General features: G+C 37.1%; 1 protein-coding gene across 3 annotated transcripts in view; it reads right to left on the bottom strand.

Annotated features, from left to right (window-relative positions):
- Window positions 1-2,788: 2,788 nt before the first annotated feature.
- The window catches only part of pld5 (phospholipase D family, member 5), a 41,682-nt gene continuing 24,749 nt past the window's right edge, over window positions 2,789-19,721 (bottom strand). For all 3 annotated transcript variants that reach the window (XM_048200253.1, XM_048200254.1, XM_048200255.1), the window contains exons 3-10: window positions 16,600-16,777; window positions 15,997-16,105; window positions 15,558-15,685; window positions 15,176-15,373; window positions 11,668-11,819; window positions 5,716-5,881; window positions 5,507-5,597; window positions 2,789-3,513 (exon numbers count right to left, since the gene is read on the bottom strand). In XM_048200253.1, the coding sequence (XP_048056210.1) occupies window positions 3,263-3,513; window positions 5,507-5,597; window positions 5,716-5,881; window positions 11,668-11,819; window positions 15,176-15,373; window positions 15,558-15,685; window positions 15,997-16,105; window positions 16,600-16,777 (1,273 nt within the window). In that variant the 3' untranslated portion in view covers window positions 2,789-3,262. The remainder of the gene's footprint in view (window positions 3,514-5,506; window positions 5,598-5,715; window positions 5,882-11,667; window positions 11,820-15,175; window positions 15,374-15,557; window positions 15,686-15,996; window positions 16,106-16,599; window positions 16,778-19,721) is intronic.

Genomic DNA, 19,721 nt, shown 5'->3' with positions numbered 1-19,721 from the left:
TCATTAAGTGACAATACTCTGACAAATAATTTTATATGACACTGTTATAAAATAATGGTAACACTTTATTTTAGGGTCTTTTAACTAGTTGCTTATTACTATTAGCATTCATATGGCTAAAATATTGGCTATTTATTAGTACTTATGAAGCACATATTAATGCCTTATTCTGCGTGACCATATTTTACATTCTTAATCCTACCCAATACCCAATCCTTCCCCTCCTGGGAAAACCAGGTAGCTGCTGGAAGAGGTGTTGGTAAGGCCAGCAGGGGGTGCTCACCCTGTGGTCTGTGTGGGTCCTAACACCCCAGTATAGTGACGGGGACACTGTACTGTAACAAGCACCGTCCTTCGGATGAGACGTTAAACCGAGGTCCTGACTCTCTGTGGTCATTAAAAAAAAATCCCATGGCACTTCTCGTTGTCACAGACACGTCAGGTTCCACCTCACTGCAGTACCCACGCACTCAATCACCAGCCTTCTAATCACCGCCACCTGCACGTCATTAACTCTGCAATCACCAGCACCATAAAGCCACCACACTCACACACACTCACTGTCCGGTCTCGTTCGCACTACGACATATGTATGCTTACCTTAAGGACTCCCAAACGACTTACCTACCTGCTCCAGTGATCTCCTTCATCTCCTTCGTCTCCTGGTCTCCCCGTGTGCAACCTACCTGTGTGTGTGAGTGTCTCCATCGTCTCCCTCCATTGCATCTCTCATCCAGCATCTGCAAGTTTAAAAGGACAGTATTATATCCCATTCATCTCTCATCACGCTATATCTGCTTGTTATCACTCTGTGCTCAACTACGTATGAATAAATACTTAACTGGATTGCTTCTACTTCAGTCTCCGTGTCTCTGTTGTAACACTCGTAAAGAGTAGGGGTGTAACCCCGGTGTCCTGGCCAAATTCCCTCCATAGGCCCTTACCAATCACGGCCTCCTAATAATCCCCATCCATTGAATTGGCTCTTTCACTCTCTCTCCTCTCCACATACAGCTGGTGTGTGGTGAGCGCACTGGCGCCGTTGTACTGTGGCTGCCGTCGCATCATCCAAGTGGATGCTGCACACTGGTGGTGGATGAGGAGAGACCCCGGATATGATTGTAAAGCGCTTTGGGTGTACAGTAGTACATTTGAAAGCGCTATATAAATGCCTCATTCATTCATTCATTCATTTAATACCTAAACTTAACAATTAACTACAATAAGCAGTAAATTAAGAGTTTATTGAGGGAAAAGTCATAGTTAATCGTTTATATATGTGTTCCCTATACTGAAGTGTTACCAAAATAATGTAATGTAATGTTAACCCATAAAGCTAAGTAGTTTTTTAAGTTTGATAATTAATCTGCTATGTCATGTTTATGACAGGTTATGATGTTTTGCTAATGTCAAGTTGTCATGACAAAGACACTGACAGGTTATGATGTGTTGGTTTATGTCAAGTTGTCGTAACAAAGACATCTCAAACAATGTCATCTTTGCATTAAAAATGGCATAATTGAGCGAATGACACTTAACGACAGTTGTCATAAACATTCATAAAACCTCCTTCATATTCATGACATGTGTCATGTCAAGATTATGAGTCATGTCAGTCTTATGCACACCCCTTCAAGTAAAGTGTTACCCGATTTTCTACAATTCCATAAAAATGTCTTAATTATTTGTTATATAGGCGTATTGAATTTTCATTGCATTAAAACAACATATTGTATCACATAATAGCTTTCAGCATTTTCAGCTCTACCAGATCAATCTCTTTTTTTTTTCATCGTCAGCATTAATTATATTGCAAAATTGAGATCAATTTGGGAAAAAAAAATTTGCTTTTGTAATTGACATCCCGTTTCTCATTAAAAATGTGTATGAATTGTATTCAGATTATGTTTAAGAAGGGCGTGAACATTTGTCTGTGAGTTTTCATGTGTGCAATGAGATGTACAATATGAGAAGTATGAATGAATTCAAACAATCTGTTACTGCTGTGGCTGTGCCAAACAAATTGCTCCCCCGAGAGAGGCTTTAAATTGATTTGGTTCTGAGAAAGGTTTGCTGACAATCTGACACAAATTACTAAACATCAACACAGTGAGAAATCAATGGGACATATGTTGCCTATTTACGACTGGCAGTCAATTTTTAATGAGCTCTTCAATATTTAATTATAACAGTCAGTTAAGGTGCTATACATTTAATCACATCATAAATTGTTCATTCCATGTAAAAAAAAACAGTATCTTATGCACATGGGACTATAATTTATTTCAATATATGACCCATGCTGCAGCAAGCAGTTTTATTATATATGTCTATATGTATACAGTATATCATAAGATGCATCATAAGAGGTAGTCATCCAGAAAGCAACAGCAGCTACAGTTTATGGCAGCATATATAAGGCAAAACATGCTAAAGCATCAGGCCACAAACTACTGAGAAATCAATGCAACATATATGGCCTGTATTATAAGATCAACAATCATGACTGTTTAATAAAAACATTACTGTTCCATTAAACAATCAATTAAAGGATAATACAGTATATAAAGCTACATATAAAAGCTACTCTATAAAGCTACATTTAAAGGGTGTAAGCTTAACTTAGTATTCAATAAGAAAAACAGTCTCTTCTTGTGCGTACGATTGTACATTACTTCAAGGCTGTGCATGCTGCATCATGTAAACATTTTATATATATATACACAGTGTAAGATGTGCCATAGTATCTAGTGGACCAGAAAGCAATGACAGTATGAGGCCGCGTATGTAATCAGCACATGTGTTGGCATATATGCAGATTTTTTCAAAATTTCTTTTACTAAAAATGTGCTTGTTTTTAAAAAAAAAGATGGCTGATGAACAGCTTGAGAAAATCACAATTACAAAATTTTGTTAATGTCCTTTCTTGACAGTTTTCCATGGGCCTCAGAATATTTTGGTTTAAAATAAGAAAAGTCTGAATATTGGAGTAAATAATTTCAACAGTTCTGCTCATCTAAATAGGCATGCATTATATAAAGATTTAGTGAAAGAGTAATGTTTTTCACTGAAAGTGCTGTACTGTATAATGTTAAAAAGAAAGCACTCAAAAATCTTTTCCTTCACAGAAGTCCTTCAGAGATTATAATTCAGTTCCATTGACAGCATTTGAAAACTCAAATGTTAAGAGTCATGGCGCAGATGTTCTGAGGCACAAAGTCCTTGGCTTATTGGTCCCGCTTCAGAGAGAAATTCCCGCCGCTCACTCATGCTCTCTGCTCTCTGCTTTTGTCTTCAGAGATTGCAGTTTCTGCCTCCCATGTTGGCTCTCCTGAAGGGTTGTGCTGCCAGATAGCAGGCTTATTGTGTAGGGTGAAAACCAGTCTCTTTCAAAAGCAGCAGTCAGCTGCTCTACAATTGAGTCCTGCCCTTTCCGCTGGTCCTCTGATTCCTGAATCACCAGCCCGGCTCCTGCGTTGAAGGAAAACTCACTGCCAACCCAGTCCAGATTCCCTTTTTTAAAGAAAGATTGAATATTAATGTGAATACGCTAAATTGTATATAAAGCAAAGAGGACCTATTATGCCCTTTTACAATGTCTTGATTTCTACTAGAATAAGTATTCATGCTTGAATGTTCAAAAAACACTGTACATTGTTGCAGCTCCACTCTTCCCAGTCTGTCAGTAACGCTCTGTTTAGTTCCTGTTTCTATGAAGCCCCTCCTTCTGAAAAGCGCAATGTGCTCTGATTGGACGGATGGGATCAGTGTGCTGTGATTGGTCAACCATTTTGTGTGTGTTTCGGAAATGTCACGCCCTTTACCACAACCATGTTTTCCGGGGTGGAAAAAACAGCATGTCTTGGACATGGCGACAACACACCACTAACGCAACTCAACCAGGCCCCACCCCTTTAATTTGCATATGCTTTGGCAGGAATTATTTAAATGAGGAATATTGTGACGTGTTCGTTCCTGGAAGAAAACTCAAGACTATACAATTGAGGCATTTCAGGGAGTTCAGAAACAGTGTGCACTGATATAGAGAATAACTCCCTTTGGAGGGACTTTGCAGACCTTTTTCATCCTCAAAAACCAACATTACACACTAAAGAAAACTGAAAATGTAAAAAAAAAAAAAAAAAAAACTTTAATATGATACAGTTGACAACAAAATAGTTATATAAGAATATAAGATAATTATTTGCACGCTTTTCATTTTACTACTATCACTTTTAATATTACATTTAATTAAAAAAAATACAAACTAAATAAATTGAACATTTCATAAAGGTTATTTGGTAACACTTTACTTTTTGGTAACACAATAAGGTTTAATTTGTTAACAATTAGTTAACATGCACTAACAATGAACAATACTTCTACAGCGTTTAATAATCTTTGTTAATGTTTATTTGTTGTATCTGTTAATATTCTTTAATGCACTGTGAACTAACATGAACAGACAATGAAGAGTGTTTTTATTAGCTAGCATTAACAAAGATTAATAGATGCAGTAAAACTCATAGTTCATGTTAGCTAACTCTTACAAAAATAAGTATATTTCAAGTTCATTTGATCAAAGTATACTTGAGTAAAGTTCAAGTATATATTTAAGTATACTTCATGTAGTAAATAATATCAATGTACTAGAAGTATACTTGAAAGTGTACTGTTTCAATACTACTTGGACTAAATATTATACACTTTTTAGTGTATAAACATATACTTTTAGTATACTTTAATTGTAACAGTATAAACTTTGAGTACACAACTAGTTTACAACTAAGTTTTTCATTTAACTATACTACAAGTGAATTTATAGGTATACTGGTATCAATTTTTTTAGTTTATGAAAGTACACTGATTTATAGTCTCAGTAAACAACTAGTTTAGTAGCTTTATACTGCAAGTATACTAAATTTTCTCTTAGACTTTTCTGTAAGTATAAGTCAAGTATACTTAAATGCAATTTTAAGTATATTTCTAAGAAGTAGGGAATGTATTAACTAATGTTAACAAATGACACCTTACTGTAAAGTGTTACTGTTTATTTGTTAATATGTCTTTTTTTTTAACCCCTTTTGCACCTTTGTTATTTTACTTATTAATACTTACAGGCCTGGTTTCACAGACGGGGCTTAGCCTCAAACATGATCAGGCCCTAGTTCAATTAGGATATAAGAATCTTTTATAAACTTACACTAGAAAAAAAACATTCCTGGTGTACATCTTGAGACAAAACAGTGGCACTAACATATTTTAATATATGTCAGTATAAGTTGCTTTCAGTTAAAACAGCTCAAACATGCATTTTAGTCTGGGACTATCTTAAGCCTTGTCTGTGAAACTGGGAGATAGTCATTTTATTTTACTTATTTTGAACTGCTTCTGCAATGTACAATATCTGTCAGTTTATGTCATGCCAGTAAACCACTCTAAATGTAGTGTGTGTGTGTGTGTGTGTGTGTGTGTATGAGAGAGAGAAAGAGAGAGAGAGTCTTACCAATGTATCCTGCGTTGTCTGTCACCATAAATTTATTCTCATTTATTCTATGCGGAAATCCTCCCATCTGCTCCTTGCCTCTGTAAAATCTCTGAATCAAAACAAACACGCATATATAAAATACAGCCTATTGTAAAATAGATTTAAATATATGTTTGGGTGTGTGCGCATGTATATAAACAGATCAATAAAGTAGATTCTTTCCTCACCACCTCTATAGAACAGACTGGCAGTCCTGTGCAAAGAGCCTGCATTGATGTAATAAAGTTAAAGGTCAGCGGATGTGTACGTGTCCAGAGACTGATTAAGAGACGAACTTTGACCTCTCTCAGTACCACAGCCTCCCGGAGCATCTCATCTATTGGCGACCAGTATCTGAACCAAAAAATAATAAAAGTCATAAATTTTCAAAAGAACATTTTTGTCCATTTATAAATAGCTCTGAAGAGTTACACTTCAAAAAGTATATTCTTAGTATCCTTGTCTTGTTTTCCAGTGTAAATACCTAAGCATATTTCAAGACAAATTCACCTGAGAAGCAAAAAGAACCTTTCTTGAGATAAATTATACCTTTCTTGATAAAATCTTTATTATTTAGATACATAAACTTCACAATAATTTTTTTTTTCGGTGTTATCTCAATTGTATTTCTTTTTTTTCTGAAGGGGGGGGGGGGGGGGGGAATTATGAATAATTCATAATATGAATTATTTTTTTATAATAATTCATATTATTAAAAAAAATAGAGCAAGACTTGATTTGTGTACGTTTGATTAAAATTTCACATTGAATATCAAATTGACTGATCAATTTTCTTAAAATGGCAAAAAGACAGACATAATTACAATAAACATGTTGCTCATCTTCATGCTGATTTTAAATTTTAAAAATAAATAAATCAAGTTGATTAAAGGTGCCCAAGAACGTTCTTTCACAAGATGTAATATAAGTCTAAGGTGTCTCCTGAATGTGTCTGTGAAGTTTCAGCTCAAAATACCCCATAGATTTTTTAAATAATTTTTTTTAACTGCCTATTTTGGGGCACCATTAACTATGCACTGATTTACACTCGGCGCCGCCCCTTTAAGACGCGAGCTTCCTGCCACACGAGCTGTCGACTAGTGATGGGAAGTTCGGATCATTTTACTGACTCGGACTTTTGAGTCTCGTTCAACAAAATGAACGAATCTTTTTTCGAGTCATTTCGTTCATTTCGTTCATTTTAGCAAAATGTAATTAAAATATTACGTGTTACTTCCCCAACACATCTACTTATGCAAACGTTGATCCCACTACAAACAATACAAAACTACAATGCTATAAGATTCAGAAATGATTAATTCATGACCTGGGTCTTCAGTTTATGACAAGCTGATTAAGCTCACCTCACCTCTTGTCTGACAAGTCTTCGGGTTTAAGTCATTCCTTAATGACGTGACAGGCAGTCCCATGCTAAACCAATGCAGTCCGAGCCGCAAAGAGAATTGATTAGTTCATTTCATGAGTCTTTCGGGTTTTTGAGTCGTTCCTTAAACACGTGACAGACCCATACACTAAGCCAATGCATTCTGAGCCGGAAAGAGAATTGATTAGTTCTCTTCATGAGTCTTTCGGGTTTTGAGTCGTTCCTTAATCACGTAACAGACCCATACGCTATTTCTCACATTTCTGTCACTGTTTTTGTTACTGTTTCTTGAGGATCTGTGGTGTGTTATTATAAATAAATAAAGCTCTGTTATAAATAAAATATTGATTAATTTATCTTTTTGACTGTCTATCTGTAAATAAACACTAGGCTATATAATAATATAATAATCCAAGCCTACAATACAAAGTATTTATAGCCTAGTTTGTTCATTTTTACTCCAATTTTGAGTTTGCTGTTATAATAATTGCTTTTCCTAGGCAGACTTGACATATTGGTCTAATATATGTATAAGAAGATTGCTCAAAAAGGACATAATGACATAAATTAAAAGCAAATAACATTTTGAATTTGAATTATTAATGTTAGTTTAAAACATCAAGGTTATGATAACTTCAGCTTTAACAGTTGTAACACAAACTCAAACAAAACTGGAGAGTTAACGTTATTTACTAATAAATATAATGTGCTTGGGTCACACAGCATAGTGTATGGGTATGTCACGTGATTAAGGAACGACTCAAAAACCCGAAAGACTCATAAAAAGAACTAATCAATTCTCTTTCCGGCTCAGAATGCATTGGCTTAGTGTATGGGTCTGTCACGTGATTAAGGAACGACTCAAAACCCGAAAGACTCATGAAATGAACTAATCAATTGAATCATCAGGTGAACTACTACTAGCAGTACAGAACCTGTAGAATATTGCACATGCGCGACTGAACGAATCACCCCCCGAGACGACTCGTTCTTCCCGAGTCACATTAAAGATTCGTTCAAAATGAACGAATCGTTCAAGAACGACACATCACTACAAAGTTCACACAGCTAATATAACCCTCAAATGGATCTTTACAAGATGTTCGTCATGCATGCTGCATGCATGCTTCGAATTATGTGAGTAAAGTATTTATTTGGATGTTAAAGTTTTATTCTGAGTGAATTTGAGGCTGTCCTCCGTGGCTAACTGCTATTGCTACACTGTTGGAGAGATTTATAAAGAATGAAGTTGTGTTTATGAATTATACAGACTGCAAGTGTTTAAAAAAATGAAAATAGCGACGGCTCTTGTCTCCGTGAATACAGTAAGAAACGATGGTAACTTTAACCACATTTAACAGTACATTAGCAACATGCTAACGAAACATTTAGAAAGACAATTCACAAATATCAGTAAAAACATCATGCTATCATGGATTATGTCAGTTATTATTGCTCCATCTGCCATTTTTCGCTGTTGTTCTTGCTTACCTAGTCTGATGATTCGGCTGTGTGCAGCTCAGACGTTTACTGGCTGCCCTTGTCTAATTCCTTTTATAATGTTGGGAACATCATGGGCTGGCATACGCAAATTGGGGCGTACACCCCGACTGTTACGTAACAGTCGGTGTTATGTTGAGATTCGCCTGTTCTTCAGAGGTCTTTTAAACAAATGAGATTTATATAAGAAGGAGGAAACAATGGAGTTTGAGACTCACTGTATGTCATTTCCATGTACTGAACTCTTGTTATTCAACTATGCCAAGGTAAATTCAATTTTTGAATCTAGGGCACCTTTAATATAAATTTATAAGTAAAAATACTAAAAAGTACTAAAGTAAAAAATTAAAAGCATAAAATATAGCATGAATATCTTAGCTTAACTACACACACACACACACACACACACACACACACACAAAAGTTAAACCTTTCAGAGATTTTCTAAATAATTTCAGTGTCTTTATTTTGAAATGTGTATTGTCTTAAATATTAAGCCCGTTTTTACAAATTGTAATACAAGTCTCAGGTGTCCAAAGAATGTGTCTGTGAAGTTTCTGCTCAAAATACCCCAGAGATCATTTATTATACCATGTTGTAAATGCCAGTTGTAATTTTTTTTTTTTTTTTGTGCATGTATCTTTAAATGCAAATGAGCTGCTGCTCCCCACCCCCCTTCCAAGAATAGCACTGTGCCTTTACAGCTCTTACTAACAAAACATCTGTTTGGTTTTGATTATCATCTCTATTGTGGTCACACTCACATGACATTGCAGTCCTTTGCCATCATGAAAGTTTATTATTTGCATGCGTTTTAAAGCCATATCAGTTTAAATCTCTGATATATGGTTTTCTGAGCGCACACAACCGAAGCACGCACACAGAAAGCTGGCTGTCAGATGGCGCATTACGTGAGTATTAAACTCATTTCTCTTTCACATCTTATTGCACTTAAACTATCAAATACACACAAGGTTATGTCAAAAACACAAAGTTCACAAACAGTCGGTTATACCTGTGAACGTAAACTGCAGGGAAAGAAATTGCATGTGTATATTAGATATCTGTGTACAAAAAAGTGACAGCAGCATAATATACAGTACCTACTGCTGCATATGCTGTTAATATGAATCAAACAAAAGAAAAACAGAAAATCACTAACTGCTCTTGATTTAATAATTTTCGTAGCTTTAATAAGAATACATTTCTTACTTGAATGCTGCTGTTAAATGCTGGTGAGGAGATAAACATGGCGGGCTGTGTACAGCTCACTCAGTGGAGGAGCTAAGCTAACACCATGTCCTAACCAGACGCGACACGCGATAAAAGGTATCTTTTCCATTTTAATCACAGTTTTTGTCCTAACCAGCCACGACGGCGACACGCGAATATTCTATTTTAAAAACGGTTTCTATTTCTCCACAACGTCATGGCTGAAACAGCAACACAAAGTATGGCAATGATATCAGGTACAGTTTATGTGCTTTATTTAATGTTAAAAGCGTCTAATGTGAGTTTGAGTATCATTCTGTGTTCCCAGCTTTTTAGCTGTAATGAAAACAACACTGGCTAATTCACCTCAGATCTTGAAAATAAATAAATGGGCACAAGAACGTTCAAACTGTCAACTCAATGCGAACAAACAAGTGTATTCTATAACAAAGATTGGTTCAGTCACTCCGTATGTACTTTAAATAATGTTTAAATGCTGTAATATTTATGAATTTTACTACATGCCCATTTCATTGTGGCTGCTGTGCTCTCGCCGAGAGAGCCCGCCCACACTCTCTTCTGTTTGGCTGTGGTTTTTGATTGATTTTATCGCTTCTCATTTTCGCGTCGTGTCTAGTGTAGACAGTCAAATTGCTCATCGCTGGAATCTTATCACATCGCGTCTGGTTAGGACATGGTGTAATAGGGCAGATTCCGTTGCCAGTTGTGGGCGGGGCCTGTTCCAATGTGATGTCACATTAGAGTACATTCCTGAATGGCTCATTTTGAGACACAGATAGTTTCTTAATTCCAAGACTGCAAGAACATACATCCGGGTACTTGTATGCGTTCTCATGCGTTCTTGAGCAGTGTTAGGGGTAACGCATTACAAGTAACTTGAGTTAAGTAATCAGATTACTTTTTCAAGTAACTAGTAAAGTAACACATTACTTTTTCAATTTAACAAAATATCTAAGTTACTATTTCAAATAAGTAACACAAGTTACTTTTTCACATTTATTGACTGACAGCTCTCCTGTTCCCATATTGAGAGAAATAAAGTGCAGAGGTGCTGTGTGAACATTATGATTATTGTAGTTCTAGACTAAATGTGAACATGCATTTACTCATCTCACTTGCACGAAAACATTCAGTATTCCCCAAAATTAATAAAAACAGAGAAATTCAATCTCAGAATTTCCTTAAGGACCTTAACATTTGCCAAAAATAGAACTTTTTTGTTGTTATTAAAAAACAAGCAAGCCCAGCCCAGGTGAGAAAAGTAACGCAAAAGTAATATAACGCATTACATTTCATAAAAAGTAACTAAAAGTAACAACAAGTAACTAAGTAACGCAATTAGTTACTTTTTAAAGGGGTAACGCAATATTGTAATGCATTACTTTTAAAAGTAACTTTCCCCAACACTGTTCTTGAGTATTGGAATTGTACTTCAATGGTTGATGATGTTGTAGTACGAGAACACAAGGACGCAAGACCGCTTAAGAAAGCATATTGAGAAATGGCCACTGTTTCATACTTATGGGGAAAATAACAAATAGAGTAAATGGGGTGGTTGTGTACACACACTGCAGACACATAATTTTGTTCAAAAACAATATAAAGGTGAATTTTGCTCCCCTTTAAGAAATGGGTTTTCAAATGGCAGGTTTTTGTAACTTGTTTTATCAATATACATTATATTTTCCTAGCGTTAGTCCCGCTCATTTGCAGGGTCCGCTACATCAGAATCATCCGCACACGCACATTGGATTTGGCAAAGGTTTTACACCGGATGCCCTTCCCACACTCACACAAACTCCTACAGCCAATTTGGCATACCCAGTCCACCTAACGTGCATGTCTATGGACTGTGTGGAGGAAACCAGAGCACCCTGAGGAAACCCACGCTGACACATGGGGAACGTGCAAACTCCTTGAACTGAGGACCTACTTGCTGTGAAGCAACAGTGCTACCCACTGAGTCACATGTCCTTTTTAACAGCTGTTGTTAGTGCTGAAATGTAAAAATGACCAGCATTACCTTATGATTGGTGATCCTCTGAAGCTGCGGTTGACTAAGGGCAGGTAATCGGTTACAGAGATGTAGATGAATCTCTTTGCTTCTCGAATCACATGTCGTATAGCATCTATATCTCTGCTTCGACCCTTGGGGCAAAAGAGATCTGGAGACGTCTATGAAGAAAAGTGGGGGGGGGGGAGGGGGGGGGGGGGGAGAAAACAGCAGTTTTCTTTTAAAAAAAATGTTTTCAACTTGAATTCATCTGGCCGGCACCCCAGAGCAAGATAATGAGATGGCCGTCTGTGTACATACATCATTGTCAGGAGAATTGTATCACTGAGCTAGAAGTGTCTCCCTACAGCCTATAACATTATAGCACTATTCATTTGAATGGGATGATGGATTTCTCAAACGTATCGAGTAAACATCCTGTTGCTGGAAGGGAGTCAAGATTCATTACACTCAAATTAGAATCTGATGACCAGTGTCCTCACATGTGACGCAGCTGGGTGTGGGATAAATTACCTGCAGAGTGAGTGATCTTTCCTTAATCAGATAATATACAGTGAAACCAATGAAAGAGCAGTTTACACGAAAATCTTTGTAATTAGAATGGACATAGACGAAAACAAATTACAAACTGCATGGAACTGGGGAATTGATCATGACATGTTTGTGCAGTAAAATATCAAATGGATATTTTGGATATTACCATCTTTGTGGGGACATTTTGTCTGCATAATGTAGGGTTTACCTACCACACAGACACACACGTGTTTACTTAGCTATATAAATGGGGACATTACATAGACTTCTACTGCTTTTTATGGAGCTAGTTTTAAAGGTGCCCTAGATTATGTTTTTAAAAGATGTAATATAAGTCTAAGGTGTCCCCTGAATGTGTCTGTGAAGTTTCAGCTCAAAATACCCCATAGATTTTTTTTAATTATTTTTTTTAACTGCCTATTTTGGGGCATCATTATAAAAGCGCCGATTTATGCTGTGGCCCCTTTAAATCCCGTGCTCTCCGCCCACAGAGCTCGCGCTTGCCTTAAACAGTGCCTTAACAAAGTTTACACAGCTAATATAACCCTCAAAATCGATCTTTACAAAGTGTTCGTCATGCATGCAGCATGCATACGTCGGATTATGTGAGTATTGTATACTGTTATATTGTTTACTTCTGATTTTGAATGAGTTTGATAGTGCTCCGTGGCTAACGGGTAATGCTACACTGTTGGAGAGATTTATAAAGAATGGAGTTGTGTTTTATGCATTATACAGACTGCAAGTGTTTAAAAATGAAAATAGCGACGGCTCTCTTGTCTCCGTGAATACAGTAATAACCGATGGTAACTTTAACCACATTTAACAGTACATTAGCAATATGCTATTGCTAACGAAACATTTAGAAAGACAGTTTACAAATATCACTAAAAATATCATGTTATCATGGATCATGTCAGTTATTATTGCTCCATTTGCCATTTTTCGCTATTGTTCTTGCTTGCTTACCTAGTCTGATGATTTGGTTGTGCACATCCAGACGTTCAAGCTGCTGTAGGTAACTTTTGTAAAAAAATATTTTTTACATATTTGTTAAACCTGACATTATGTCCTGACAGTAGAATATGAGACAGATAATCTGTGAAAAAATCAAGCTCCTCTAGCTCCTCCCAGTGGTCCTATTGCCATTTGCAGAAATACACCGCTCCCGTTAAGAAACAACCAATCAGAGCCAGGAGGAGTGTCTTAGCAGTGTCAATCAATCAAGCTCGCGTGCGCGCTGATCACACTCCTGTCATGCACAGTGTACAGGCGTCAAATTCAAGATTACCGGTGTGCCGCAGCTTTGTTTATGGCGAAATAAAACGATGTTATATGCAAAGGACCACCCTGAAATCTACAAGAAACCATGCCATACATAATTTGTCAGTCCTGTTTTGAAATTATCTTAGTTGTGTAGTTCTTAAAAAATTAAACAAATCAAGCAGGGATACTTACTTGTCAAGCAGAAATGTGGCTGACTCTGCATCGGTTTTTAATCCGTTCAGGATACATAGCTCCCTCCACCTCGGAAAAGCCGCTCCGATATTTACCCTCGTTTTATTTCGGGCTCTATCTAATTCTTTCTTTTTGGCTTTTTTATCATCGTCATCTGTCTTTTTCCGTTTACCCGTCTTTATTTTGTGAGCAGGTGCCACTCGAGGAATTGGCAGTTTGGATTGTTTTTCCGCCATAAGCAAAGCTGCGGCACACCGGTAATCTTGTAGCCTGTATGCGCTGGCGCTGTGTATGGGAGGGGTGTGATCAGCGCGCACGCGAGCTTGATTGATTGACACTGCTAAGACACTCCTCCTGGCTCTGATTGGTTGTTTCTTACCGGGAGCGGTGCATTTCTGCAAATGGCAATAGGACCACTGGGAGGAGCCAGAGGAGCTTGATTTTTTTCACAGATTATCTGTCTCATAGTCTACTGTCAGGACATAATGTCAGGTTTAACAAATATGTAAAAAAACTTTTTTTACAAAAGTTACCTACAGCAGCTTTAATACTGGCTGCCCTTGTCTAATGCCTTTTATAATGTTGGAAACGTGGGCTGGCATATGCAAATATTGGGGGCGTACACCCCGACTGTTACGTAACAGTCGGTGTTATGTTGAGATTCGCCTGTTCTTCGGAGGTCTTTTAAACAAATGATATTTATATAAGAAGGAGGAAACAATGGAGTTTGAGACTCACTGTATGTCATTTCCATGTACTGAACTCTTGTTATTTAACTATGCCAAGATAAATTCAATTTTTCATTTGAGGGCACCTTTAAATACTATAAGTAACCCTATGTCGGTGTTATGTTTAGTTTCATTGTGTTTTTGTTCATGTGTTTTGGTTTCCTGTATATCCTTTCAGTTTAGACTTAACCTCTCCCTTGTTAGATTCCTTGGTTTCTCATGAGTTAATGATTACTTTTACCTGTTGTCTAATTAGGTACCTTGTTATCTCTGTGTATAATGCTGCCTTCACATGCTCTCAGAATAATCATAAATACGAGTTTCCTAGGTAAAAATTGCACATGAACGCCCTCTGATGTTGTGTTTACCACAGGGAAGTTCGCTGCTCAAACTTCAAAAGCTTGGTCAGCACTTGCTGTAGCAGTTGCAGTGCGCACCTTCCCTCCACCTTCCCCAGCTCCACCTGTATAGATCTGTATGCTATTTTGTACAGCAACAGCATGTCTTACTTGCTCACATTGGCAGTACAAGTCCCAAACTTGCTCTGCAGCAGCAGCAGCAATGTAGCAAATCTGTTCCGCCAAGTTCAAATATATCAACACTGTCATATCCATTACCATGCCATTGATGCCAAACACTCCGACAGCTGTCATGACAAAAAATGAGTTTCAGGATACTGAAGATAACAGAGTAAAATGCATGGCAACTAGCCCCTTCTTCCCTTTGTACTTTAAAAATAGATGTACACTGGCAGATCACAGAGTCAGACAAAGCAGAGAGATATTTATTGATCTCACCGACACATAGGCAGAAGCATCTGTATTGTTGAGCCTGAGCTGGAGTGGCTGGTCTCTGCTGAACACGGCCGTGACTCTCTTGGACCAGATTGAAGGGATGTAGTCTCTGTACTGCAGCTGCCAGTAGAAAGAAAAGATCCTGTGCAGGTCCAGAGCCAGACAACTACAGTCGTACACTATCACCCCAAGCCCCTTCAGCTGAAACAAACAAAACAGGAACAAGAATCACAATATCTCTACATGAAATGTGAAATGTTCTACTTGTAATGTGTGCTGGTGCTGTTTCTTCAAACTAAATGCTCGTAGGTTTCATATATTTTTCAATAACATTCATACATCATCCAAGTGCTTTTCGAGGCCACAGTAAATCGAAATTCTTTACCTTGGACAGCGCCTTCCAGTTCATGCCAGCACTGCCAATGTAAATGTGCTTCCTGTCTACTACCCAAAAGCAGGAAAGCAGTCTACCTCTGGTGAGGGCTGTCATGTTGACATAGCGGACTTCTGCATCTGGGAGAGACAGATAGGGCAATTGTTGGGGAACAGTTAAGCGCTCAACCTTGACGAGAGATCTGTCTGTCTGTCATTCAACTCTGCATAAACAATATTGCACATTCGTGATGTTTTGACCTTGTGCGTCGCCTTGGGGGACTGGAGCTGAGAAAAGCTCAAGGAGCTATGCCAGGTTATGACAGACGGATGCCTGTGTGTGTGATCTTACAGCATTTGCCTCGAGAGAACTGCTTTAGTACTTTATTCAGCACTTCAGCAGACAGAAATCAATGCATCACTAAACATAAGAGAGATTTGAGTTCACTTACAGCGGTCAGACATGCTTTTTATCTCAATGGAGTTGGGCTGATCACTGACAATCTTTAATTTGACACCTCGAGACTTCAGGTTTAATAATCTCTGAAACAAATACTGACCCTGGAAAAAAGGAAAAGATTTTATAATATTAGTACCATACGCAATAAATGCCAATGACAATAAATCTGTAGAATTTACCAGTACATGATCATAAGTTGGAAGCATATGCACAATATATCTGTACTACATTGGTTATTGGACAATATTATTTTTATTATTTTAATTCTGATATTTTGTGCATACTTATTTCCTCAGGTATGATGGTAAAAATTATGAGATGACAGAAAAAAAATAATAATTTCAATGTTTTTGCATTCGCTCACAAAAGTATTACATTCCCCTTTCCATTCTTTCGCATAATTGTTGCATTCCCTTGAGAAATGTTTTGCATTCCCAGAGAAACTTTGTATTTACTCACAAAAGCTCTCTTGCAAAATTATTGCACTTCCCTGAAAAATTAGCAAAAGCATTGAAATATATTTTTTTCCTCCCATCTCTTTTTTTTTACCATCACCATGTCCTTTTTTGGACTCCATAAATGCAGGCTAACTAACCTGATAGGCAGAATAAAGTCGTGACCCCTGATCGGCGGAGGTCAGAGCCCAGTATGGGGACACTATCTCAACTGACAGTTTTGCTTGGTCCAAAAGGTGGTTGAGACCCACAGAGAGAGGGACATGGGTTGAACTATTGAATGACAGCTCCCCTGGGATGTTCTCCACAAGGACAATGCTAAAAGCACATTGATGTAAGAGATGTTAGTTTGCTGGATATATTCATAGTTTTATTATATAACTGTTATATAACTGTTGGGCAAGCAGTTAAAGGGTTTGTTCACCCAAAAATGACAAGCCATCCTAGGTGTATATGACTATCTTCAAAGCAGCAGGATGTTTACAGACGAACAGAATCTGAGATATATTTAAAAAATATCCTTAGTCCTCCAAGGTTTATAATGGTTGTGAATGGCAGCCCAAATTTTGAAGATGAAAAAAAAAAAAATGCATCCATCCATAAAAAAATTAATCCATATGACTCTGGGGGGTAAATAAAGGCCTTCTGAAGCGAATCAATGCGTTAGTGTAAGACAAATATCCTTATTTAAAACTTTATAAAGTAAAATAATGAGCTTCCGGCGGGACAGGACAGCCATACGCATTCGATGTACTTCCAAAAAGTGAACTTCTGTGATGTAATACACAATGGCATGTTCTACACTGTGCCATGACGTACTACGTTAGTATGTCATGTCATTGTGTACTACGTCGCGGGAGTTAATGCTTTTTGGTCGTACTGTACGTCGAATGTGGGCTGTCCCACCGGAAGCTCGTTATTTTAGTTTAGAAATATTTAAATAAGGATATTTGTCTTAAACAAATGCAATGATTTGCTTCAGATGGCCTTCATTAACCCCCTGGAGTCATATGGATTATTTATTTATTTATTTTTTTTTAATGGATGGATGGATGCATTTTTTTTTTTTTTTTGTCTTCAAAATTTGGGCTGCCATTCACAACCATTATAAACCTTGGAGGACTAAGCATATTTTTTTAAACATACAGTTGTGGTCAGAATTATTGGCACCCTTGGTAAATATGATCAAATATGACTGTAAAAATAAATCTGCATTGTTTATCCTTTTGTACTTTAATTCATAAAATTTGCAAAAATATAACCTTTCATTGAAGGAAAAGAATTTAAAGTGGGTGGAAAATCACATTATGAAATAAATGTTTTTCTCCAAAACACATTGGCCACAATTATTGGCACCCTTTTATTCAATACTTTTTGCAACCTGCTTTATCCAAGATAACAGCTCTGAGTCTTCTTCTATAATGCCTGATGAGTTTGGAGAACACCTGACAAGAGATCAGAGACCATTCCTTCATACAGAGTCTCTATAGATCCTTCAGATTCCCAGCTGCATGTTGGTGCTTCTTCTCTTCAGTTCACTCCACTCATTTTCTTTAGGGTTCAGGTCGTGGGACTGGGATGGCCATGGCAGAAGCTGCATTTTGTGCTCAGTGACAATTTTTGTGTTGGTTTTGATGTTTGCTTTGGATCATTGTCCTGATGGAAGATCCAACCACGACACATTATTGGATTTCTCAGAAGCAATCAGGTTTTGATTTATTATCTGTTGGTAATTGATAGAATCCATGATGCCATGTATCTGAACAAGATGTCCAGGACCTCCAGAAGAAAAATAGGCCCACAACATTAAAGATCCAGCAGTATATTTAACTGTGGACGTGGGGTACTTTTTATCCATGTGTGCACCAAACCCATCTGGTGGGTTTGCTGCCAAAAAGCTCTTTTTTTAGTTTCATCTGGCCATAGAAGCCGGTCCAGTTTGAAGTTCCATTCTTGTCTGACAACTGAATATGTTGGAGATTGTTTCTGGATGAGAGCAGAGGATTTTTCTTGAAACCCTCCTGAACAAGTTGTGGGGATGTAGGTGCTATTTGATAATTTTTTTAGGCTTTCTGATACTCAAGACTCAACTAATCTCTGCAATTCTCCAGCTGTGATCCTTGGAGAGTCTTTGGCCACTCAAACTTTCTTCCTCACTTCACATTAGGATGATTTAGACACACGTCCTCTTCCAGGCACATTTGTAACATCTTTAGTTGATTGGAACTTCTTAATTATTGCCCTGATGGTGGAAATGGGGATTTTCAATGCTTTAGCTATTTTCTTACAGCCATTTTCTATTTTATGAAGTACAACAATCTTTTGCTGCACATCAGAACTATATTCTTTGGTTTTACTTATTGTGATGAATGATTAAGGAAATTTGGCCTTTGTGTTTCCTCATGTTTATACTCCTGTGGTACAGGAAGTCATGGCTGAAAAATTTCATGTTCATGATCACCCTGGTGTGCTAAATAAAATGTAAATATGAATGGGAATATACTTCAGAGATATTTTACTCATAAAAAATTGTAGGGGTGTCAATAATTGTGGCCAACATGTTTTGGAGAAAAACATTTATTTCATAATGTGAGTTTCCCCCCACTTTCAACTGTTTTCCTTCAATGAAAGGTTAAATTTTTGCTAATTTTATGAATAAAGATCAAAAGGATAAAAAATTTGATCATATTTACCAAGGGTGCCAATAATTCTGACCACAACTGTATCTCTGATTGTGTTCGTCTGAAAGAAGATAGTCATATACACACCTAGGATGGCTTGAGGGTAAGTAAATCATGGAATAATTTTAATTTTGGGGTGAACTATCCATTTAAGTCTTGAAGGAATGAAAAAGTATGATGATTTACTAATTTATATTACATTACAATCATTCATTTAGCAGTTTTAAATCCATTTGAATTCCTTTCTACCATGAAAAAGGTGGATTCTAGCAACTCTTTTTAATATTCATAATAGAAAATCAATGAGGAATGGGGCTGTTGAGTTCCAAAATTACATAAAAACATCATAAAGCTAGTCCTCACAACTCATACACAATATTTCAAGTACTGTGTGAGGAAAACTGAACTTGATATTTAACAAAAATCTGTCATTGGGATGTTCATGAGGGAAGCAGTGATGGCCGATTCATTAAAAAATGATTACTTCTTTTCTTTCATTCGATCAATTCAGTTCACAATGGTCTAAATGATTTAATTATGGTTAACAGCTCACTGGAGGGCAAGGTTATTACCGTTGCCTA

This window comes from Megalobrama amblycephala, linkage group LG8, assembly GCF_018812025.1.
Source record: "Megalobrama amblycephala isolate DHTTF-2021 linkage group LG8, ASM1881202v1, whole genome shotgun sequence".
NCBI classification, from domain to species: domain Eukaryota; kingdom Metazoa; phylum Chordata; class Actinopteri; order Cypriniformes; family Xenocyprididae; genus Megalobrama; species Megalobrama amblycephala.
The sequence above is the reverse complement of the archived record's forward strand: the minus strand, read 5'-3'. Positions and strand labels throughout refer to the sequence as shown.